We start from the raw sequence: 25,600 nt of genomic DNA, 5'->3' as shown, positions 1-25,600 counted from the left end.
GGTATACACTTAGCATCTCGGGTTTTCCTGTCCTGACACAGAGCTTCAGGGATCCCTCCTTAAATGCAGTTTGCACATCCTGAGCACCGAGAGGCAGGCACTCCCTTCCACTCCCTGCTGCCCCATTCCACCGTCCTGAGCAGTGAGCCAGACCGCTGCCCCATCTCACACTTCACACCCACCACCGGGAGTCAGATTAGAAGTACAAGAACTGTCATGGATGTCTGGCTTTTTTTATCCTCCTAGACTTCGAGTATCCCACGGGGACCCCAGATACACACTTAGCAGCTCCATCCCTACCCCCTTCCAGGCTCACACATACTTCGTCCCTCATGTGGCATCTAGGACAGGAGATATGGCTAGAAAAGAAGGGGCAGCCACACACACACACACACACACACACACACACACACACACACACGCACTCTTGGAAACAGAAACCATGTTTTCCTCCCAGATAGCTCAGTTCTGGGCCTTTCCGTCCATCTTGCACTTCACTTCCCTTGCCTTTCAGCATTCAGGCCTTGGGACCGGGTAGAGATGGCGCCCCGAAGTGTCAGTCTCCCCCCTTCTGGTGCATAGCGGCCCCAAGAGAAGCTGTTGCCTCACTTGCCTCACGTCGCCTTTCTGATCTTGAATGGCTCTTCCACTTGCCCAGTCATGTCACCTCAGCGTGGCCTGGGAAGTCCAGGCAGCTGCTGTACAGGATGGTGCCGAATGCAGTGGGATTGGAGAGCAGAGGGGGAGGAACACTTATTTGGTCTGGTCCTGTCCTTGGGGCTCCTCTGTGGGCCTTCTGTTTCCCTGACCCCTTGCCCTGTCCTTCAGCTCTAACAGGTGTGCCCTGCTCTCTGCCCCTCCTCATGGACCTCACCTGGTTTACTTCCAGCTAGCTACTTCTGGTCTGACAGTCAGAATCTGTCCCCCCCAGAACAGGAACTTGTTACAGAGGGCCTGTGTGACTCCCTTCTCCCCATTTCACAGGGACGTATCAACACAGCAGATCAGCTCCCAGCATCGTCCCTTCACACACCCGTCCACAGCTCTGAATTGCTTTGACAGCTTAGGGACATCAGTTCCTATAGGTCATTGCCTCCTTCGGCATCCTCCCCTTGCCGAATTTTCAGGTGAACTGTGCAGAAAGAATGCGATCTCATTCTAATACTGGTTTAAAGAACAGAAAAGGTCCTTCACCGATTCCTAAAGGTCCATCTAATTCCACTGTGTTCATGGTGCCACGTGTTGAGTTCATACAGGCCAGAAAAAGCTGCCAGCCCCAGATATCTTACGGAAGGCCAGGGAGGGTGGGGATGAAGGTTTGAAAGGCACTGCCCACTGTCCATGTGTCCCCCGCCCCAGTGCTAAGTCCTGCGTGCCCTCTGGGGATGGGTGTTTGTATTGCACACTGGTGTGTCTGCTTCTGTGCCCTTTGTCACAAGTGCTGCTAAAGCTCACATTGCACTTCCCCCTTCTCTAACTGCTGCTTGAGTCAGCGTCCCCTGGAGCAGAAGGCCTGTAGAGAGGCATCTTTCCTATCAGTTTATTTCAAAGAGGGTTTAATTGTCTGCCTTGAGACCAGCAGACTCAGCTGAGACCAACAGTGTTTGCCATGCCTGGAGGATGTTCATGTTGCCTCTCCAGCCACCTCCTGCTCCTCACCCTTCTAAGGGTGATAAGAGAGAGGAAGGTCCTGGAAGTATGTGCCTGATCATTTAGCATATTGACAGTTAAATACAAAGTTGTCTGCTTTTCTCTTTGGTTTTATCTCCTCTTGTTCAGGGAAATTGCACATGTGAAACTTGGTTAGAGGAGCAGTGAGGCCATTGGCTTCAATAAAAATTGACTGTTTGAATTTGGAGCACTTCCTCGAAGTGAGTGCCGCTCCTCCTAAGAGCTTTACAGAGGTGTCAGGTGGGTCAGGTAGCAAGGGGTTAGAGATGGCCATAGGTAGAAGTCAGAGAATGTTGTTTCCTGTTGGAGGAATCTAAAGATTTTGACCATAGAGAGAAAATGCCCAAGATGATGTTTGTGTTTCTTTGGGTGGATTTTAGCCCAGAGACCCTGGGATGAACTCATGGTCACTGAAGAATGCTTAGGATTTTGCCTAAGTGGACAACTATCTTTACTTTCTAGGGGCCAGTCTGGCGGACCTGGCTGGGAAAAATCTCCAGCCATAGAGATTTGGCCAGGAGACCAAGCAACCAGGAGCACTGAAGCCCAAACCCAGCTGTGCACCTGACTTACTGTGACCTTGGGCCCTTCCCAGCCCCTCTCAGCCCTTAAATTTTTCGCCTGAGGGTGTTAAACTGTATAACCATATGCTTTGGCTACTTTCCAGCCACAGCTTTCTGGGGGGCCCGATACTGATGTCAGTGTCGAGAAGACAGTTGAATGCCGTGTTTGGCCTGATTATCACCAGAGCCAGTCCCTCTTGGTCCCACCTGTTTTTCCCATTATCAGGGCAGCCCTTGGGCTGGTACCATCAGTTCCCCCCGGCAGTGAGAGACATAGGAGAGTGAGCCTAATGAATTATCTATACTCTGAGGAAGAATTCTGGTGGGTTAAATGCTGTATGTGGTGGATATAAACATAAATTCAGAGGCCTCTGACAGAACAAAAACGAGGCATGTTGTCAAATTCTTGGCTTCCAAAGTAAACCTTAAATCCACGGCACTAAACCTATTAACAGGAAATCTACCCGGTTGGATGTGGGGGATTGTTTCTCTTCATCACTTAGTGGACTGTTTTGATTCGTTTCACTTGCGGTTTTTGTCACTCTCGTTTCTTTGCTTCAGGCCTGTGAGTTTCCTTGTCATCCAGCCAGCTTTTAAACCATGCCAGTTGCAACATCTTAAATTGTATTGGGGACCACTTCCCCCTTTGGATTCCTGAGCACTAAGGGTGACCAAAGAGGAGAGGCCCACAATTCTGTGCCTTTGACCTCCCATTGTCCTTGGTGTGTGTAAGGGCTGTGGTGCCCATTTTTGTGTTTTGCTGTTGTTTTTCATCTTTGGTCCAGCTTCTCCCAACATACTCTCCTGAGTACAGAGCTTCCCAGTCAGTCCACTTGCTTGTGTTTAGCCACATAAATAGGTATCCATGAAAAAAGTATATAGAGTGTTTTTGTGTGTTTTAAAAATTTTTCACATGAGTGGTACCTAGCTGTAAATCACATTTTTTCATAATTTTTAAGGAAAGTTTAAGTTGTATTTTTGACTAATATCTGTATGATGCTACAATTTGATCTAGTTTGTTTCTTGTAACTCCTATATAGTATTCCACTGTGAGCATATCTTTTCATTTCACCTCCACTTTGGTGCTCATGACAAGGTTGTGACGAAGGTCCCTTGTCATGACCCCTGTGCTTTTGTGCACAGGGTTTCTTCCAGGAAGAGAGGTTTGGGGTCATAGGGTGTCAGCTTACCTAATCGCACCAAATACTGCCAGATTGCTTTCCAGAGGGGTTGTAGGAATGTAAAGGGCCACCAGCGGTGTCTGAAGGTTCACATTCTCCCCACACCCACATGAACACCCGGCCCAAAAAAAAAAAAAAAGGAAAAATGGATAATACCCGTCTGATGGTTGTAACCTGGAATCTCATTATTTCCACCTGTCCTTCTCTGGATGCTAGTCAAGTTTTTAACAACAGCCCTTTATATACTGTTATCTGCCGTTATCTTTTGCTTGTTCATATCTTGGCCAAGTTTTCAAGTGGGTTCCTAATTTTTATTGTTCATTTTCCAGGCATTCCCTTAATGTGCTAGTTATTAATCCTTTTTCATTTGTAGCCATGGCAGAGTGGCTGCCTGTTAGTGTTGCAGTGTCTGTTGTTGAGCAGAAGCTTTAAATTTGGAACAGTCTCAAAGACAGTACTTTTTCTCATTTATGGATCTCAAGAAATCTTTCCCCACCTGTAAATCACTCTATTACTGTAGAAATAGTTTAGGGGTGCCTGAGTGGCTCAGTTTGGTTAAGTGTCTGGCTTTTGATTTTGGCTCAGGTCCTGATTTCACGGTTTCTGAGATCGAGCCCCGGGTCGGGCTCTGCACTGACAGTATGGAGCCTGCTTGGGATTGTCTCTCTCTCAGCCCCTTCCCGCTGCTCGCCATGTGCATATGAGTGAGCACTCTCTTTCTCTCGAAATAAACTTAAGAAAAAAGAAAGCTTGGGGACACCTGGGTGGTTCAGTAGGTTAGGCATCCAACTCTTGATTTCAGCTCAGGTCATGATCTCACAACTCATGAGCTCGAGCCCCATGTTGGGCTCTGTGCTGACAGCGCGGGGCCTGCTTAGGGTTCTCTGTCTCCCTCTCTGTCTGCCCCTCCCTTGCTTGTGCTGTCTTTGTCTCAAAAATAAGTAAACTTAAAAAAAAAGAAAATCTTGATCTTTAAAAAAATAGTGTAGAAACTGCTTCTCAAACTTTAATGTGTAAAAGGAAAGTCCTAGAGTTATTTAAAAAGAAAAAGAAGACATCACAACTCAGAGTGATGCATTTTTACACACACCAGCTTGGCAAAAATTTTTAAATTGGACAGTGACGGAGTTGCTGACCATGTGGAATACAAGAACTCCTATGTTGTTGGTGGAAGTGTAAAATCAGTACCTCTTTGGAAAACAGTTTGACTTTATGTCATGAATTAGAAGTTCTTTCCTCGTACGCACTCTATGGAAGTTAACTACGTGCATGCTAGGACGTGTGTACACAGATGTTCACAGCAGCCTCATTTATAACAGCCTACCTGTACACAGTCCAAATATGCATCCCCACCGAATGCGTACCTTGCGACGTGTTCACGCAGCGCCACACTGTATGTAGCTGTGAACTTCACGGCAGCGGGGTGCTGTATCATGGATCGTATGTGGTTAAACACTCTGAAACAGATGAACCTCAACAGTATCAAACGATCACCACAGTAGCCTGGACGAGAGTGCACTAGAATCTTTATTTTTAGATAACGTTTTGGTGCTCCTGTTACAGATGGTCCAGGTTCTGAGCTTTGAAAACTGCTGCCTTAGAATTTCATAGTATCCCTTCAGGAGATTGGCCTGATTCTTGGGGAGGGAGGTGGAGAGGACATTATTAGTAAACCCGAGGCGACGGATTCTGGACAGGTTCCAGTACTGTGTCACAAAGGCAGGCAGCTACAAGGCAGAAAGCACTAGAGCAGGAGCCCAGAGATAGATCCTAGACCTCTGACTTGGGCCGTTTGTTTCTGTTGACCTCCATGTCCTTAACCTGTGAAATGAGGGAGTGGGATTAGATTATCTGTGAAGTCCTTCCTCGCTCTGTGCTCTGAGGTCGTCATCTCCTCTCAACCCTGGTGTCTTCTCAGCCGGGTCCCAATGATAAGAAATCAGAACTGCTCCCAGCCGAATGGAACAGCAATAAAGACCTGTATGTCCTCCGGTATGAGTCGAAGGATGGGTCCAGAAAGCTCCTTGTGAAGGCTGTCACCGTGGAGAACAGCGTGATCATCAATGTGCTGGTGAGTCTCGGGGACATGTTGGTATCTGCTGGTGGGAGCACACGTTGTGATCACCTTTGTGTAGCTCATTTAACAGTACAGATCAAAGGCCTTAAATGTTTGTGAGGCCTTCATCCAAGGGATCCTACTTTTGGAACTGAGGCAAGAATCCTCAATATAAAAAAGCTTTGTGTTCAAAGATATTCACCTTCCCGTTTTATCAAGGGAGGGACTTTTCCATCACTGGGGAATGATTATGTAAATTAGGATAAATCCGTTCACTGACAACAGAGGAGGAAAATGCTTATTGTAGGCCCAGAGGACGACTATTCTTTGGATAAGCCTAGCTCTCTGCTATCCTGGAGCCCTTACGTTTCTTATTTCCAGGGATGGAAAAAACTTCTCCTCCACTGTGGGCCACCTCACCCGCACCCTCCTCTCTGCCTTTAGCCCCTGCTAACTCCCTCCCGTTTTTCACTTCCTCAAAAAGTGCAGTCCTGACTACCTACTCTCACCTGCCAGAAAAATCTAAATTATGCCTCTCTACTTCATCATTTTATTTCCTTGCCTGGTACCTACCACAGTTTGTAATTAGGTATTTAGTGTTTGTATTCTGCCACTGGACTGTGCACCACGGGGGGCAGTGAACTCTTGTTAAGTTTGTCCTGGTTGTCTCTGCGTGCTCATAGAAAAGTACCATGCAGTCTACATACATTCCCATGTAAAGATATACTTTATTTGTTTTAACTATGAGGTAGTCTCTAATAACCATAATGTATTTATCCCTTTCTGTTTTGATGAACATTTAGATCTTGTATCAGACAGAGTTCTTAGTAAAAAAATAACAAAATTGCCTTAGGTTAGTTTAAACAGATTGGGTTTATTAAAAGAGGTGGAATAGTTCACTGAATTATTGGAAAGGCTAGAGAAACAGGTTCAAGGCTGGGCTTTCAAGACAGTCCCTCAAAACCAGGCTGTAGAAACCACTGCTGCTGCTGTCGCCCCAGGCATTAGGTGCCGGCTGATGCTACAGGCCTTCGGCACCTTCTCATGAGCCACTGGTGTCTCTGTGCCTCCCCTCTTTAGCAAGATGTCTGCCCCTGGCTTTTCCATGTTGCTGCCTCCAAGTCAGAGATGTGCATCCATTTGGCACCTCAATTACATGCCTGTGCCCAAGCTACAAAAGAGCCTGGGAAGTAGGTTTATTGGGCTCTGCCCTACAAAGGTAATATTCCCAAATCAGAGAAGCCCCCTCTGCATTGGAAGTATTTCGCGTATTACAGACATTCCTGGTATGTTCCTTTGCTCATGTATATTTCCTTAAACTGAGTATTTAATTGTTGTTCTCCACTCACCCATTAGCCCAGAAATCTCCCCAGTCTTTCGTTTTCTGTTTTCATTTTTCTAGGAATGTGGCTCACAGCAGGTATCAGATTTGACACTGAACTTGGATGATTATGTCGATTCAGAACACCTGGGTGACTTCCACAGGTACTTCTAAGTGATGGCTTTTCCCTGGGAAAAAGACGAGAGAAACAATGGAATAGGGCAGAGAAGTCGAGAGAGTCAAGAAAGGTTAATAGAATGGTCTTTGTCTCCTGGGCACAGTCACTTCTCAGTTCTCTTTTCTGTTTTTAATTTATTTTAAGAGAAGATTCACATGGGAAGTGCCACGTGAAGTAAAGTGATGTAATCAAGCATCCACAAGTGCTACAGTGGCCTCAGGGGAGCGGTGGGGTCAGTCAGAAGAGGCTCCTGGAGGAAAGGTGTACCTAATTTGATCTCCGCTTCCAACTTTGTTTTCTTTTGAATGGACTTTATTTTTTAGCGCAGTTTTAGGCTCACAGTGAACGAGTGCAAAGAGTTGCCATGAACACCTCCCCCTCCAACCACCCACACGGCCTTCTTCACCGTCAGCGTCCTGCACCAAAGTGCTGCATTTGTTATAGTGGAAGAACCTCCATCAATACACATCCTCACCCGGACTCCATAGTTGACCTGCAGGTTCATTACGGGGAATGTCGGAGTATGTTTGCTTCTCTAAGAAACTGCCGTGCTGTCTTCCATGGTGGCAGTACCATTTCGCATTCCCACCAGCAACGTATGAGAATCCCTGTTGCTCCACAGCCTTGTAAGCATTTGGTGGTGTCGGTTTTGCAGATTTGGCCATTCTGATGAGTGTATGGTGGTATCTTGTTGTAATTTACAGTTCCCAAGTGACACATGATGCCGAGCATCTTTCCATATGCTTTCTTGCCGTCTGCACATCTTCTTTGGTGAGGTGTTCATTTGGGTCTTTGGCCCATTTTTTCATTGGTCTGTTCTCTTACTATTGAGTTGTAAGAGTGCTTTGTATATTTGGGGTACAGTCTTTTATCATATGTGAGTTTTGCAAATATCTTCTCCCGGTCTGGCTTATTTTCTCATTCTCCTAACGTTTTATTTTGAAATTTGCTACCCCACAGAAAGGATGGTTTGTAAAAATATTACAGTGAACGCTCGCATACCTGTCATCTCTGTTGACCAGTTTTTAACGTGTCGCCGCATTTGCTTAGTTTTGCTGTGTGCTGTTCTGTCCTTGAACCACCTGAGAATTCTTTCCACACTTTGTGAACCTTCACCCCTAAGCTCAAGCAGTATCTCCGTATTCATCAAGGGCACCTCCTATATAATCTTAACACAGTTATCATGCTCAGGAAATGAAACGTAGATATATGACTGTCCTTTAATACACAGTCTGTTGATATTTCTGCGGTCATCCTGGCGGTATCCTTTTTAACTAGTCTTTTGGCTCTTTGGGGGTTTTTTCTTACCCAACCAAACATCACATATTGCATTTATTTTCCTGGCTCTTTAATTACTTTTAATCCAGAACAGTTTCCTAGATGTTTATTTTCCATGGTTTTGGTATTTTTGAAGACTTGAGGTCAGTTGTTGTGTAGGAGGTTCAGATTGTTTCCTCGTGATCAGGTTTATTAGGTTATTTCCTCCTCATTTGATTCCGGTTGAACATTTTTGACAAGAGCACCCCATAGGTGAGGCTGTGCTCTCAGGGTGTTTGCATCAGGCATAGACATCTGTCTTGTTGACTTGGTTCATTTTGATGACTTGGTTAGGACAGCGTCTGCCAGCTCTTTCTATAGTGAAGGCATCTGTTTTCCTTTGTGTTTCATCAGCGATCTGCGGGATTATGCTAGCAGACCATACTGTCTTTTACCCGGTAGTTTTGGCATCTGTGGATGATTCTCGCCTGAGTCAGTTACTACAGTGATGTTTGTAGGGCAGTAATTTTCTACTCTAATCATTCTAACTACATTTATCAGCATTTTTTATAAAAAAGAGTTTTCTATTCTCCCTGTCCCCTTTATTTTTATTTCTTTTAAATACCAGTGTAGACAATGGATTCTTTTTTATTCTAAGTTATGGTCCATTTCTATCATGCTTTGGATGCTTCAGTTGTTCCAGAGTTGGCCAGTGGGAACCCTTTCAAGCTGCCTCTTTGTCCTTTTGACATGTCCCCATCACTCTTAGAGCATTTCACACTTTCTGGCACAATAAAATATTCCCGCCTTCCCTTGTAATTTCCTTGCCCCTGCCTTGTAATCAGCCGGTTTTCTAGGGAGCCATGATTTCTGTTAGTGGGGAATCGTATTTAACAACCAAAATCTGGGCCCTGAATGTGCTCATTAATACAAGGATACTATTGCTTCCAGGCCCTGTAGATTAGAATAGAGCTTGAAAGCTTTTTCCTTAAAGTCTTTTCTTAAATTGTAAACTGATGCTTTCGTTTTTAATCTAACACCAAGGGATTCTTAACTCTCTTATTCCGTACTTGTATCTCCTTCTGTGGCGTGGACCCTGATTTCCAACAGTATCAGCATATTTATTCACTTGTTTGATCCTGAAGTACACACATAGTTTCTGAACTGCGACGTCAGTGCCAACAAAGAACAAGTCAACCAAGTAAAGTTCCAAGTATAATTTCTTTCCAATTCTTTTGTTCTTCAACTGTGTCCCACTGAGGATGTTATAGTCAGAGTATTGTGTTCAAAATGTACTTAGATTAATGCTGCTTTCTCCTTAAGTGTAATGGCATTATCTGTTACATAGGCCCAGTTATTTCCACTTTATTCCATTTTAGGGACTTTGTTGCCATCCTGATCAGCCTCCTTGGTTAGAGGAAGCCCGGCATCACCGTAAATTCACAGTCACCAGAACTGCCTGGAAACCCTGTTGTGTTTTTTTTTTAGTGTTTGTTTATTTTTGAGACACACACACACACACACACACACACACACACACACTGACCGGGGGAGGGGAAGAGAGACAGAGGGAGACACAGAATCAGAAGCAGGCTCCAGGCCCTGAGCTGTCAGCACAGAGCCCAACACGAGCTGTCACGAACTGTGAGATCATGACCTGAGCCGAAGTCGGACACTTAACCAAGCCACCCAGGCACTCCTGTGTTGTATTTTATTACATCTAACCCCCTCCACTCCTCTCAGACTTCCAAATCACCTGCCTCCATCATTGTCTCTGCCCCCTTCCATGTGGCCTTTACGTGAGGAGATGCCTACTTCTGTTCCTGCTTACCACCTTTCAGTCGATTTCCCACCCGGTAGTCGGACCAGCCTTTTAAAACAGATAATAAGATTGTGGCTAAAACGCTTGCTTGAAATCCTTCAGTGGTACCATGTCACTCACGTTAGGATGGCTACTGTCAAAAAAAAAAAAAAAAAAAAGAGAACACAAGTGTTGGCCAGGATGTGGAGCAATTGGAATGCTTGTGCACCATTGGCGGAAACATAAAATGGTGCAGCCACTATGGAAAACAGTGTTGTGGTTCCTCACAAAATTAAGTTACCATGGGGTCCAGCAATTCTACTTCTGGGTATAACCAGTAACATTGAAAGCAGGGTCCAGAATAGATATTTGCACACACATGTTCATAGAAGCATTTATCATACCAGCAGAAGTTGGAAGCCATGTAGGTATCCGTGAATACCTAGAACAGATGCATGGATAAACAAAATGTAGCGTATACATACAATGTGGTCGGTGACTACATTTGTTCAGCTTTAAGAAGGAAGGAGAAGCTGACACATGCTGCAACGTGGAATAACCTCGAGGGCCTTATGCGGAGCAAAATAAGCCACCCACAGGCAGACAGACACTTAGTATGATTCCGCTGAGATGAGGTGCCTATAGTAGTCACATTCATAGAGACAGAAAGTCAAATCGTGGCTGCCAGGGGCTGGGAACGTGGAGAATGGGGAGTTACTGTTTAATGGGGACAGAGTTTCAGTTTTGCAAGATTTCTGAAGACGGGCAGTGGAGGCGATTGCACAATAACGTGAATACACCACTGAACTGTATGCTTAAAGATGGTTACGAGGGTAAATTTTGTATGTATTTTCTCGCAGTTAAAAATTCTTGTTAATCTGAAAGATACCTGAAACCCTTCAGCGAATGTCGGTTGCTCTTAGAATAAAGAACAAACTCCTTGAGGAGGCCTAAAGCGTAACCCCGTCCTGGACCACTTCGCCCCTAGTTCCTGTGTCTCAGCCTCCATGCTCTGCTTCCTCTCCCTTCTGCAGAGCTCTTCCCTGTGCCTAGAATACTCTCCCCAGCTCCCCATGCAGCCAACTCCTGTTCTCCCTTCAGTTCCCATTGAAGAGTTCTTCAGAGAAACCTCTCCTGCTCCCCACCACGTTTGAGCTTTCGAAACACCCCCTTCAGCATTTACTAAGTGGGTGTTCTATGATCAGGGTCGCTCTCCCCCACCGGCTGTGATCCCCTTGAGGGCAGGGCCCGGGTCTGTTTCGCGTATAGTGGACTGTGGCATGGAAGAGAGAGGCGAGGCCAGCCCAGAGCTGCTGTGGTGGGCGCTGCCCGCTCCGTGACCCCCACGCTCCTAACGTGGGTAAGGGAAGGACTGGGAGTCTTCCTCTTGATTCTTCACTCTGGAATTCTATCGTGAGAGAAGGTGGAAGAACCCAGGTACCGTAGGAGGCTGCGCGTGCTCATTGCAGCTTTTAGCCCTGAGCGGTGCTGAGAGAAAAAGCGACCGTGTCTCCATTTCTTTTTTGTGAATACGTTTTCATTGTTGGGGCTTTGTGTTGGGGGAGTATTTTGTTTTTTGTTTACCGTGAAATGAGGGACCAACAGTACTACCTCGCGGCGTCGTGAGAACGAAACAAGATGTCAGCACAGAGTGTTCGGTGCTGGGTGCAGCAGCTCTTAGACGTGCACAGGGGAAAAATCTGATCACCGGAATCATCTCCATGGAAACTGAGGCTCTGTGAGCTGGCGTGTGGATCTGCCTCTTAATCATAAGGCTCTCTCCCTCTCTGCTCTGTCTTATTGCCGGCGACACTGAAGTGCCTGCTTCTAGTCACCTTCCCCCACCAGGCCCTCCTCTTTCGGTCTTCATGACATGTCTTGTCCACTCTGGGTGGGGATTTGTGCCCCTTGGTGAGCAATCTCTGATTTGCTAAGGGGTCTGAACCTGTTCCTTACTGCCAAGCCTCTTCTCTTTCCACTCCTTCAGGATGACAGGCCACAGGCTGTCTTTTGCTGCTACCAAAATGGCAGTGCTACTAAGGCTTAGAAATTGTGCAGAACTTCTTCAGTACTTAGCAGTTTTTAAATCAGACCTGAGCTCTACAGGTAAACACACACCCTCCAGAGGGAGATCGTAGGCCTTCCGGCCGGCCGTATCACACACAACCTCATCTGATTGAAAGGAAAGGGGACTTAGATTTATCCCTTCCACCCAGCTTGCTCCGGGAAGCAGCAAGGTCCCCATAATTCTAGGTTTTGAGCAAAACCCTGATCTTTATAGGGATGTAGAGACCACAGGCCCACAGATCTCCCAAGGCCTTGTAGGTGTTAAGACTTTTGAGCCACGGAACTCTTCTTCAAGCACAGTGTTCTTTAGGATTGACATATTAAACTAGTTAAAGTAAAATTGCTCCGATGGAAAGGGTAGGGGCAGGAAATGAAGATCCCTGGGTCCCATCCACTTGGCTTTCTCTCTTGCTCTCCTTGGGCCCCCTCTGTGCGAGAGAAAACTCGAAATTGCTGGTCTAGTTTAATATTCTCTGTTCTTCTTATGGTTATAAATATTAATTAAACCTTTTATTTTGAGATAATTATAGTCTTGTTGTAAGAAATAATACAGACATTTTTTCGTATCCTTTATACGTTTTACCTCAGTGATAACATTGTACAAAACCTTACTGGATACTACAGCCAGGATGTTAACATTGATATAATGATACAAAGCCTTTCTATCACCGTAATGGTCCCTTTTGATGCTCTTATGTGGCCACCCCACTCCCTCCCCATCCCTAACTCCCTGGCAACCGCCATTTATTCTCCGTTTCTAAAATTTTCTCATTTTCAAAAATGTCTTATACATGGAGTCATACAGTATGTAAGCTTATGGGATTGGCTGTTCTCAGTGTAGTGCTCTTGTCATCCCTCTGAGTTGTTGCATGCATTGATAGCGTGTTCCTGTGTAAAGCTGAGTGGCACTTCACCGCATGGGCATGCAACAGTTTGTGTAACTATTCACTCCTTGAAGGATATCTCATTGTTTCCATTGTTGCACTATTACAAATGAAGGGTACTAAGGATGTTCCCGTGCAGGCTTCTGTGTGGACGTGATTCTCCCTTCTCTGTGATAAATGCTCAAGAGCACGATAGTAGTTGCATGTTTAGTTTTTTAAGAAACTGCCGAATGATTTTCTACGGTGTCTGTACCATTTTATGTGTCCACTGCCGGTGTGTGAGTAATAAGGTTTCCCCGCACCTTCACCAGCATCCGGTGTGGTCACTCTTTCATTTTAGTTATTCTGACACGTAGTGATATCTCATCGTGGTTTTACTTTATATTTCCCTAATGGTTAACAATGAGCATCTTTCTGTGTGTATCTGCCGTCTGTGTGTCTTCTTTGGTAAAATGTCTGTTCGTGTCTTTTGCCCATTTTGTTTGGATTGGTTGGTTGGGTTTTTTTTGTTTTGGTTTTTTTAACTGTTGTTCATTTGAGAGTTTTTTTTTTTTTCTTTTTTTTTTTTTCAACATTTATTTATTTTTGGGACAGAGAGAGACAGAGCATGAACGGGGGAGGGGCAGAGAGAGAGGGAGACACAGAATCGGAAACAGGCTCCAGGCTCTGAGCCATCAGCCCAGAGCCCGACGCGGGGCTCGAACTCACGGACCGCAAGATCGTGACCTGGCTGAAGTCGGACGCTTAACCGACTACGCCACCCAGGCGCCCCCATTTGAGAGTTTTTATATTTTTTAGATGCAAGTCCTTTCCGAGATGGTAGCTTATAAATGTTTTCTATCAGCCTGTAGTTTGTTTCTTCATTCTTTTAACAGGGCCTTTCACAAAGCGGACCTTTTTAATTTTGATAATACTTATTTTATCAATTTTATGGGTCGTGTTTTTGGTGTCAAGAACGCTTTGCAAACTACCTCTAGCTCCCCAAGATTTTCTGTGGTTTTTTTTTTTAATGATTTTATAACAACATCTTTGATTTGTTTTTTTAATTTTTTTTCATGTTTTATTTATTTTTTTTGAGAGACAGAGGGAGGCAGATCGTGAGTCAGGGAGAAGCAGAGAGAGAGAGGGAGACACAGAATCCGAAGCAGGCTCCAGGCTCTGAGCTGTCAGCACAGAGCCCGACGTGGGGCTCAAACTCACGGACCATGAGATCATGACCTGAACTGAAGTCGGACGCTCAACTGACTGAGCCACCCAGGCATCCCTCCTATGTTTTTTTCTAAACATTTTATAGTTTCATGTCTTAGAATTAAGTGTGCGGTCGGTTTTAAGTTAACTTTTGTATAAGGTATGAAGTTCAGACAGGGGCTCATTTTCTTGCCTGTGGATGTCCAGTTACTCCAGCACCATTTGTTCTTCCTTCACTGGATTTGCTTTTACAGCTTTTTCGAGAAGCGATCGTCTCTGTTTATGTGGGTCTATTTTGGGGTTTTCTGTTTTTTCCCATTGATCTTTGTGTGTGTCCCTCTGCCAGTATCAAACAGTTTTGATTAATGTAGCTACGTAGGAGACCTTAACATTGAGTAGAAATGATTTCTCTCACCGACTTTTTCTTGTCAAGATAGTCTTAGCTATTCTGGGGTCTGTGCCTTTCTGTACAGACTTTAGAATAAGCTTGTTTATGTCTATAGAAACCTTGCTGGGATTTTGATAGGGGTGGCATTAAACCTATAATGAGGAAAATCGACATTTTTACCATGAACATGGTGTATCTCCATTATTTAGGTCCTACTTGATTTCTTCATCATTTTGTAACTTTCAGCAGATAGATCTTATTAAACATGCTTTGGCTATTTCTTCTCTGCAGGAGAGGAGTGATTGTAAATGGTGTTCTGCTCTTAGTTTGATTTTCAAATATTTGTTATTGGTGTATAGAAATGCAGTTTATTTTTGTAGATCATTTATATGCAGTCACCTTGGTGAACTCAGTGTTCTTGGAGTTTTTTTGAGGATTTCTTGGTAACGTCAAGATAGACTATCATGTCATGTGCAAATGGGGCAGTTTTATTCTTTGCTTTATTCTGTGCTTTTTCTTTCCTTTTTCTTATTTATTTATTGCCTTATTGCAATATGTTATTTAAGAGTGGTGAGAGAGAACATCCTTGCCATATTCCCAGTCTCGGAGGCAAAGTGTTCAGTCTTTCATCATTATTATTATTATTTTTAATTCTACCTTTATTTACTAGATCTGTAATAAATACTTCTGAAAACTCATGTAGTTAATGTATATAAAGGACTTAGAACAGTACCTGCCATATAGTAAATGATCGGTAAATATTAGTTGTTACATCATTATTACTCCACTCATATGACCAGCCTTCTTCCAAAACTCAGTATTTAAGGTCCAGAGAACATACTGCCTAGGGATATATACCTATAGGTGTATATCCATATAGGAATGGAATCCATATCTGCCTATTCAGTGGCTTCCCAGTAAAAGAGAAACTTAATTTGTAAGACTTTTTTTTTTTTTTTTACCTCTATTCCCATTCCAGTAAGCCAAAAGGGGATAGAAAGCCACAGTGTAGCTTTTCTTCCCTCCTTCCCTAAGTCTCTCCCTCCCACTTAGCTTCAGAAATACCCTCCAATCAACTCAAGTCTAGTATGTTGTTAACTGTAGGTTTTCGTAGGTATTTAAAAAAAATTTTTTTTAATGTTTATTTATTTTTGAGAGAAAGAGCGTGAGCAGGGAAGATGCAGAGAGAGAGACAAAATGTGAGGGTGGGGGGCAGAGAGAGAGAGGGAGACACAGAAACCAATGCAGGCTCCCGGCTCTGAGCTGTCAGCACAGTGCCCAGCGTGGGGCTTGAACTCACGAACCATGACATCAAGACCTGAGCCAAAGTCGGATGCTTAACCGACTGAGCCACCCAGGCACCCCGTAGGTATTTTTTATGAAGCTCAAGAGGTTCCTCTCTTTTCCTAGTTTGTTGAAAGTTTTTCTCATGAGTGGATTTACATGTTGGATTTTGTCCAGTGCATTTTCTGCTTCAATTGATAGGATCGTGCGATTTGTCTTAGCTTACTGATATGGTAGGGATTCGTGAATACTGAACCATCCTTGCATACCAACAGTAAATCCTTGGCATAGGATTCTTTTTATATATTTTTAATTCAACTTGTTAGTGTTTTCTTGAGCATTTGTGCATCCCAGTTCATGGGAAATACAGGTCTGTAGTTTTTGTTTTTTGTACTCTCTTTGGTTTTGATATGAGGCAATACTGGCCTCATAAAATGAGTTGGGAAATATTTCTTCATCTTATGTTTTCTGGAAATAACTGTAAATTGGTGTTAATTCTTCTTTAAACGTTTGGTGGCATTCTCCACTGAAATCATCTGGGTCTGGAGATTTGTTTTGGGTGCTTAAGTATGAATTTTGTTACTAGAATAGAACTATTTAGATTATCTATTTTATTTTGGCGGAGTGGTTGGATTGTGGTTTTTGATGACTTGGTCTGCTCTGAGTTGTTGAAGTAAGTTGTTTTTAGTTCTCTTATGACCCTTTCAGTGGCAACAGATGTGTTTTAATAGCCCATGTCGCTCTCAATATTGGTGATTTGTGTCTTCTCTCTTTTTGTGTTTGCCAATTTTGCTAGAAGTTTGTCAATTTTATTCATTCTTTGGATGAACTAGTTTTCTTATTGATTTTTCTCTATCATTTTCCTGTTTTCTCTTTCATTGATTTTTATTCTTTATTATTTCCTTACTTTGGCTTGCTTCAGGCTTAATTTGCTCTTTTTCTGTGTTCTTGAGGTCAGAATTGTGATTATCGATTTCTTTCCTCTTTTCCAGTGTTTTTAGTGCTAAGAAGTTTTTTTAAAAATTTTTTGTTAATGTTTATTTACTTTTTGAGACACACACACACACACACACACACACACACACACACAGCGTGAGCAGGGGAGGGGCAGAGAGAGAGAGAGAGACACAGAATCTGAAGCAGGCTCCAGGCTCCAAGCTGGGGCTCAAATTCACAAACCGCGAGCTCGTGACCTGAGCCGAAGTTGGATGCTTAACCGACTGAGCCGCCCAGGCGCCCCCTTTTTTTTTTTTTTTTAAGTTTTTTTATTTTGAGAGAGAGCAAGAACACACGTGAGCAGAAGAGGGTCAGAGAGAGAGGGGAAGAGAGAAAATCCCTAGCAGCCTCTACGCTGTCAGTGTGGAGCCCAACATGAGGGGCTCGATCTCATGAACCCTGAGTTCATGACCAGAGCAAAATCAAGAGTAAGACACTTAACCACCCAACTGCCCCTAATAGGTTGTATTTTTATTTTTATTAAGTGCTTTGTAGTTTTTTTTCATGTCTTCCTCTTTGATCTGTGGATTATCTAGAATCATATTGCTTAATTTCCATGTATTACAGGTTTCTTTCCGTTTTGATGTTTAGTGTGAATCTGTATGGTCAGAGAACATACTCTTTATGACTTTAGTTTTTTAAAGTTTGTAAGATTTGTTTTTTGATCCAGGATATGGCTCATTTTAAAACATCAAATTTTTAGAAACTCTGGAGCACTGCCCACTCGTCACTACCTCTGTCTGCCTCAGCACCTCAGCTACAACTTACAATTCTTGTCTGTCACAGGCAGAGAAAAGAGACCCAGAGCAGCCTTCCAAGAACCCCTGAGTTAATGACAGGACTGGACCTTGAGCCCTCAGAGCCCTCCCTACCTGGACCAGGAGCCTGGTTCATACTCCCCGAGGAGGCTTGGTCGTCTGTGACCCTTCCCATGACACATGATGAACACACAATGAGGCCGAGGGTGGGGTTGGGCAGGTAAAGAGGAGTAGCCAGTCCAGGCCCTGCGCCCTTACACCCTCACTTTTCTAATGGGGTGGTAAACGAGGAGGGGCAACTCAGATGCCTGAGAAGCTTAGGCCCAAACCTCGGAAACAACACCGGGCTGTTGCCCCCCTCACACAGGTCCGCCGGGCGGCCCATTCCCACCCTTATAAACAGCCCAAGCGCAAAGCTAAGAGCCGTCGGGGCCGCCATTGCCACCGATGTCGCCGCTGCCAGAATAGTGTGTGTGGGGTTGCCGGCCAGGTGCAAGCAGCTGATAGCTCGTCTCCTTCCTGCAGGACCTACAAGAACAGCGAGGAACTTCGGTCTCGCATCGTGTCTGGGATCATCACACCTATCCATGAGCACTGGGACAAGGCTAGTGTGAGCAGTCCCCACCGGGAGTTTCCCCCTGCCACTGCCAGAGAGGTGGACCCCCTTCGGATTCACCCACAGCACCCACACACGAGCCGGCAGCCTCCCTGGTAAGTACAGAGCCCCCATCGGGCAGCCCATGCTTCCGCAGGGCTCTGGCCTTTAACCCTCCTGCCACCTGACTCCCTCTCTGACCTCCATGCATCTTCAACAAATTGTCAGAGTCTTGGCAGATGGAGAAAGAAAGTGGAGACGTCAATGGAGCGGTGACTTCTTGTACTGCTCCTAGTCACCCTAACTCCTCAGGTTCTCCAGGCTGCAGTGACCTGGGCCAGGCGTTTCAGGGAATGTAGGGATGCAGAAGTACTTGCCCAGAGGGGATGTAAGCCCAGTGTCTTGCTTGTTTCATTTCATCCATTGTAGTTGCCTAAACCTCTTTGACAACTTCAGAAGTTTTCCAAAATGCCATGGGGTATGAGCATGTCACATCCAAGATCTTAGCAGGTTAGGGTGGCAGCATTTAGGACAGGAGACTTGTTGGGCACCTGGGTGACTCGGTTAAGTGTCCAACTTCAGCTCAGGCCATGATCTCGCGGTTCATGGGTTTGCGCCCCTTGTCAGGCTCTGTGCTGACAGCTCGAAGCCTGGAGCCTGCTTTGGATTCTGTGTCTCCCTCTCTCTCTGCCCCTCCCCTGCTCACAGTCTGCCTCAAGATACTTCTCTCTCTCTCTCTCTCTCAAAAATAAATAAACTTAAAAAAAAAAAAAAAAGACAGGGGACTTGTGCTCTGAGGTAGGAGTCAGGAACCAGGGGGAGACCTTAGTCTCTGGCTGAGACAGCACTTGCCAATTTAGAGTCCACAGTGTAGTAGTAATGGGGGGTTGGGGAGTTCACTGTGGAGCCAATAGTAAGCACTCAGGAATGGTTAACTGCCATTGATATTTTATCCTATTTTGCAGTTCTGTGTCTTTCATTAATTAAAAAATGGGAAAGTGAATCGTTAGGATAAGTAATAATTGGTACATCCCTTAGGCACTCTTCAGAAATCCTGGGGAAGGGTGAATAATAAAAAGTAGTTGAAGGGGTTGGCAGCTTGTCTGATCTAACCTCCTTATTTTATAGATAGGAACAGAGATAAGATGGCCTGCCTAAGGTCACCAGCCACTAATAAAGAGGCAGGGCCAGGGCTACGGCTCAGATATCATCCCAGTGCAGTGCTCTGTCTGTGATGTTCCCAGAAAACAGTGACAAGATTTCAGAACAAGCCCCTGGACAACAATCAAGGGCAGAGAGGGCAGGAATTTTTACAACTTAAGTAGGTAGTAATTCTCAGCTCTCTCAGACTCACTGCCCATTTCAAACAAATATTCTGTGAAATCTCCTTTACTTCTCTTGAACTGAAATTCATAGGTAAAAATGGCACCTGGGCAGCTCAGTCAGTTAAGCATCTGACTCTTACTCTCGGCTCAGGTCATGATCTCACGGTTTGTGGGTTTGAGCTCCATGTTGAGCTCTGCCCTGACATCGTGGAGCCTGCTTGGGATTCTGTTTCTCCTCTCTGCCACTCCCCTGCTCACTCGCTCTCTCTCTCCCTCTCTCTCAAAATAAATAAACTTTAAAAAAAAAAAAAAGATTCTTGGGGCACGTGGTTAAGCATCCGACTCTTGCTTTCAGTTCAGGTCATGATCTCTTCGTGAGTTCAAGCCCTGCACTGGGCTCTGTGCTGGCAGTGCAGAGCCTACTTGGGGTTCTCTCTCCCTCTCTGCCCCTTCCCTGCTCATGAGTGCACGCTCTCTCTCTCTCTCTCTCTCTTTCAAAAGTAAATAAACTTAAAAAAAAAAGATTCTAAAATAAAAAAATTCATAGCTAATCTAACTGAATGCATACTTCAAAAGGAATCAGTATAAAGTTCTAACTGTAATATAAATGAGAAGCAAAAAGAAAGTAATTAATAATAAGGTAATGTATATTTGATCATGTAGATGCCTGAACACCATTACAGTGGAAAATGTAGTCAGACATTTGCACTTGTGTGTGGAGTTATCTTGAATTTGACAGTAACAGAAGCTGACATATACAGATGCATTGTAGCAAAACTCAGACTGTATTGCTGTATTGCTATTACAAACTATTGCTGTTACATGATTTTTCTGAAATGCTGCACAGCTCTTAGGAGAATGGCAAACAGAATAGTAGATGGACAGTGTCTCCTATATAAAATGGTCTCAGACTCCGGTGATTTGTAACAAGACTTTCAAAAGTCGTGTGGGATGCAGGTGATTCTTACAATGTAGAATTCATTATGTAGGATGCGCAGTCTGCCTTAAGTACCATAAGGCCCCTCCAACCACTACGGCAAACAGAAATTCTCCCAAGGCTTCCGCAACAGCACCTGGAGGCTCCCCCACCCTAACTGGGAGTCAGACCTCGAATTTATAATTGTGAAGATAAAATTTCCTAGCCTTGGAAGAACTGAAGGAATCCAAAATCACCATGTTGCAACTTCTCCTGAAATAATGTATGTAGGCACAAATGGTCAATGTTTGCTAAAACCCTCAGTAAAAGGTTGCTGGGGAACTTTACAATGAATAGATCAGGCTGGGGGCACCTGAGCCTATAGATGAGTCTTAACACTAAAAGTGGGATAGCCAGACATGAAGTGTCTTCTAATGTGATGCAGTAGTAAGTGCATCGCAGCCTGTACCCGGATCTAACTCCCGTTTAATTGAAGCCTGATGGATAGAAGAACAAGTTAAACAGGCCAGACACATGAGGATATGTGTGTTGCAGCCCAAACTGGAACATGAAAATTTTTTACAGGATAAAAAATTGTCAAATAAATGAATAGCATGGAAAAGGGAGAGTGAGGCTGTTACTAAAAGAGTTACATCAACTAAATACAGTGTTGGACCTTGTTTGGATCTTGATTCAGACAAACTAATTCTGTGAGGCCCTGATACCAAAACCAAAGACCACAACAAAACTACAAACCAGTATCCCTTTTGAATATAGATTTTAAAATCCTCCACAAAATACTAGCAAAACAAATCTAGCAACATAAAAGGAGGATTATATACCGTGACCAAATGAAATTTATCCCAGAAATGGTTGGTTTAACATATGAAAAAAAGTTCGTGTAATATACCATATTAATAGAACAAAGGCTAAAAACCACATGTTCATCTCAATAGGCAGAAAAAAGCATTTGACAAAATCCAACACCCTTTCATGATAAAAGCATTGAGCAATTGAAGGGGTTTCTTAACTCAATAAATGGCATCTGCAAAAAGCCCACGGCTAACATATTACTTAATGGAGAAAGATTGTATGCTTTCCCCCTAAGATTAGGAACAAGACAAGAATGTCTACTCTTGTTACTTTTATACCCTTGTTACTTTTATATAACATCATATTTGAGATTCTAGCCAGGAGAGTCACTCAATAAAAAGAAAAAGTATCTAGATTAAAAAGGAAGAAGTGAAGCAAACTTTGTTTGCCAATGACATGAGATCTCATATATAGAAAATTCTAAGGAATTGTCTAAAAAAACTTTTTTTTTTTTTTGAGAGAAAGTGTGTACAAGCGAGTGGGGGAGGGGCAGAGGGGGGAGAGAGAATCCTAAGCAGTCTCCATGCCTAGCACAGAGCTTGCTCTCAGGACTGTGAGATCGTGACCTGAGCTGAAATCAAGAGTTGGATGCTTAACCGACTGAGCCACCCAGGCACCCCTAAAAACACTTTTAAAATAAGCAAGTTCAGCAGTGTGATAGGATACACAGTCAAAAAACAAAATCAGTTGTATTTCTGTATATTAGCAATGAACAATCTGAAAATTAAGGAAATCCCATTTATAATAGCCCCCAAAAGAAAAAGTACTTAATAAATTTAATGGGGGCGCTTGGGTGGCTCCGTCAGTTAAGCGTCCAACTTTGGCTCAGGTCATGATCTCATGGTCTGTGGGTTGGAGCCCCGTGTTGGGCTCTGTGCTGACAGCTCAGAACCTGGAGCCTGCTTCAGACTGTGTGCCTCCCTCTCTCTCTGCTCCTCCCCTGCTCGTGCTCTGTCTCTCTCTGTCTCAAAAACAAATGAATGAATGAATGAACAAATAAATAAGATAAAATATAAAATAAAATAAAAAATAAAATTAGCTGCCAAGTGCTTTCCCCCTTAGAAACAAGGCAAAGAGACCCTGTCTCACCACTCTTACTCAGCATAGTACTGAAAGTTTTGCCACCACATTAAGAATTAAAAGGGATGCAGATAAGACAGGAAGAAATAAAACAGTTTATATTTGCGATGACATACTAGTCTACATGGAAAAATCCTACAGAATCTACCTAATCATAATAATAATAATAGTGTTCAGCAAGGATACCAGCTCAGGGCTCAGAATGAATGTGAGCTGGTAATTCCAATTGCATCACAGATTTAAATGTGAAGCTTAATACTACAACACTTTTAGAAGAACTCACAGGAGAAAATCTTTAGGATCTGGGGCTTGTTGAAGAGTTCTTATGGCACTAAAAGCATAGTCTGTAACAGAAAGAAATTGACAAATTGGACTTCATCAGCATTAAAAACTTTTGCTCTGGGAAAGACCCTGTTAAGAGAATGAGAACGTAAACTACAGGCTGGGGGAAAATGTTTGCAAACCACACATGTGACAGAGCAGTCCTATCTCTAAGGATCCAGAACACTCAAGACTCGACAGGTTAAAAAACCGTCCAATTAGAAAATGGGACGAGGATATGAAAACATACCACACTGAGAAGGATAAACAGGTAGATGGCAGATAGCACATGAAAAGGTGTTCGCCATCATTAGCCATTAGGGAAATGCAAATTAAACAACATGATCCTTCACACCTAGAATAGCTAAAATTAGAAATAGCAGTGATACCAAATGCTGGAGAGGGTGCAGAGAAACTGAATCTCTTCTGCATTGCTGGTGGGAATGTAAAATGGTACGGCCACTCGAGAACATTGTTTGGCAGTTTCTTTAAGAACTAAACAAACACTAGTAAGATCTAGGAATCGCATTCCTGGGTGTTTATCTTAGAGGACCGAAAATTATGCCCACGCAAAAGCCTGTACGCAGATGTTCATAGCAGCTTTGTTTGTAATAGCCAAAAACAGAAACAGCCCAAATGTCCCTCACTTGGTGAGTGGTTAAGCACCCTGTGGCACTGCTCGTGGAATACTATCTGCAATATAAAGGAGCGAACTGTTGATGCACATAATATTTAGGATGGAGCTCAGGGTCATTGTGCTGGGTGAAAAAAAAAATTCCAAAAGGTCACACACTGTATGATTCCATTTATAGAACATTTTCGAAATGATAGTATTCTAGACATTCTAAACAGATTAGTGGTTGCCAGAGATTAGGAATGGGGGCTGAGGCAGGCTGTTGGGTATGATTAGAAAGGCAGGGGAGGTAGCATGAGGGAGCTTTGTGGTGGTGTGACTTGGAGAAAACCGGGTGAAGGTACCCGGGATTCCTCCGCACTATTTTTCCAACTTCCTGTGACTCTTTAATTATTTAAAGATAAAAAGTATTTACAATTTTACAGCGTGCCTAGGTGGCTCAGTCAGTTAAGCATCTGACTTTGGCTCAGGTCATGATCTTGCAGCTCGCGTGTTCGAGCCCTGCATTGGGCTCTGTGCTGACAGCTCAGAGCCTGGAGCTGGCTTCAGATTCTCCATCTCTCTGCCCCTCCCCTGCTTACATTCTGTCTGTCTCTCTCTCTCTCTCTCTTTCAAAAACTAAACATTTAAAAGAAATTTGTAAACTGTTTACCTTTAGGGGTGCCTGGGTGGCTCAGTCAGTTAAGCACCTGATTTTGGCTCAGGTCATGATTTCATGGTTCGTGGGTTCGAGCCCTGCGTTGGACTCTGTGCTGACAGCTCAGAGCCTAGAGCTTGCTCCAGATTCTGTGTCTCCCTCTCTCTGCCCCTCCCCTGCTCATGCTCTGTCTCAAATAAATAAATGTTTAAAAAAATGTTTTTAATTAAGAAGTATTTAAAACTTTAGATGCTGAGGGGCCACTTAGGTTCTTAAATCCCGGTATTTCTTGAGCTCACTAGGTGGGGAGCTCTAGATCTAGCCCCAGGTGCTTCACGAAGACCAGTGATGCCATCTGCGCCTGCTGTCATCACAGGGAGGGACAGGGTGCTAGGGAGCACATAGGTAGAGGAGCCGGAACCACACTTGGTGTTAAGGGAAGGCTTCCCCTAAGGCGGGTTCCTAAAGAATGAGGAGGGTAGGAAGGTGTTCCAGCATGAAGGCTTGTCCCGTGCAGAGCCCTGGAAGGATCGGAAGTGATTAGAGACAGGTGCGATGGGGGTGGAGGTGACAGGGCAGAAGGCTGACCCTCATTGTTACTGCATACCACTCTTAGCGCCTGCCACTTTTTCCACCCCCCACCCACCCCCCATATCAAGGGGAGTATTAAATGGCAGGCAGGAGCAGAGGCCTTGGAGGTGGGTCTAACTCTGCTTCTGCTTTCCCCACCACACCCTTCGGTTTCAGTGCATGTAATCAGTTTGTACCAATTCAGTGTAGTCAGCGCACCCTGAGTATGGAGGAAAACCCATTCCCTTGCCCTCCCTCCATTAGGTCTTTCTCAAGCAAACCTGTCTCCCAGGACTAGCACACTGAACTGGATGAGATGGTTGGAGAGGAGGTGGAGTGTTTAGGCAGGCTTTTTGCCGGCCACGCACCCCCCTCTGCCTCCGCTCCTCACCAGCCCCCTTCCTCTATCAGCACAGATGTCTGTAATGACACCGATTCCTTCGTTGAGCCCCCTTCGACTCCAGGTTGCCGGGCAACCAGCACTCACACTTTCACCTTTTTGTTTTTCCCTCAGATGCTGGATTTGGGGGTGGGGCCTTAGGGCAGGAAGGCCTGAAAGAGCCCCGGAGCCTCCCATCTGGCTGCTGCGGGGTGTTAATTAGCCCATCAGTGAACAGCGCGGCTCCTGCTCTGAGCAGGAAATGGCAGCCTCTGCCCCCTTCCCACAGGACACAGTCCTGTGTCTCACTGCTTGCCTTCCATACCCCCATCTAAGTCTGTCCCATCCCTGGAAACTTCTAAACCAAACCAAAATAGGGTGTCTGTCCTAGCATGGAAGGAGATTTGAGTGTGTGGGGACGTGTAGCTAGCGTTTGTCAAAGGATGCTGAGTCTGCCAGTTTGGTGCTGGCTGCTTCTAGGCCAGGGGTGTATGTGGTGAGGACATTCCCTTGTGATGGAGACTCAATAGCAGAAAGTAGGTCTGTCCTACTCCTGACATCTCTAGGGAAGAGTTACTGAGAACAGCCCATCTGTAAGGGAAGGGTTTTGTGTGTGTGTGTGTGTGTGTGTTTATCTAAGCCTAACTTTTGTTGTTGTTGTCTTACAATTCTAACCC

General features: G+C 44.4%; 1 protein-coding gene across 1 annotated transcript in view; it reads left to right on the top strand.

The window, feature by feature from the left end:
• PSMF1 (proteasome inhibitor subunit 1) overlaps positions 1–25,600 on the top strand; it is a 42,549-nt gene that overhangs the window by 1,420 nt on the left and 15,529 nt on the right. Inside the window, exons 3-5 of the mRNA XM_086701876.1 lie at positions 5,334–5,486; positions 6,874–6,956; positions 18,119–18,304. Coding sequence (XP_086558002.1) covers positions 5,334–5,486; positions 6,874–6,956; positions 18,119–18,304 — 422 coding nt within the window. The remainder of the gene's footprint in view (positions 1–5,333; positions 5,487–6,873; positions 6,957–18,118; positions 18,305–25,600) is intronic.

Source organism: Puma concolor, chromosome A3 (genome assembly GCF_028749965.1).
Source record: "Puma concolor isolate L17-30 chromosome A3, mPumCon1.1.hap2, whole genome shotgun sequence".
In the NCBI taxonomy this organism is placed as follows: Eukaryota; Metazoa; Chordata; class Mammalia; order Carnivora; family Felidae; genus Puma; species Puma concolor.
This window is presented reverse-complemented; position numbering and strand designations above follow the sequence as displayed.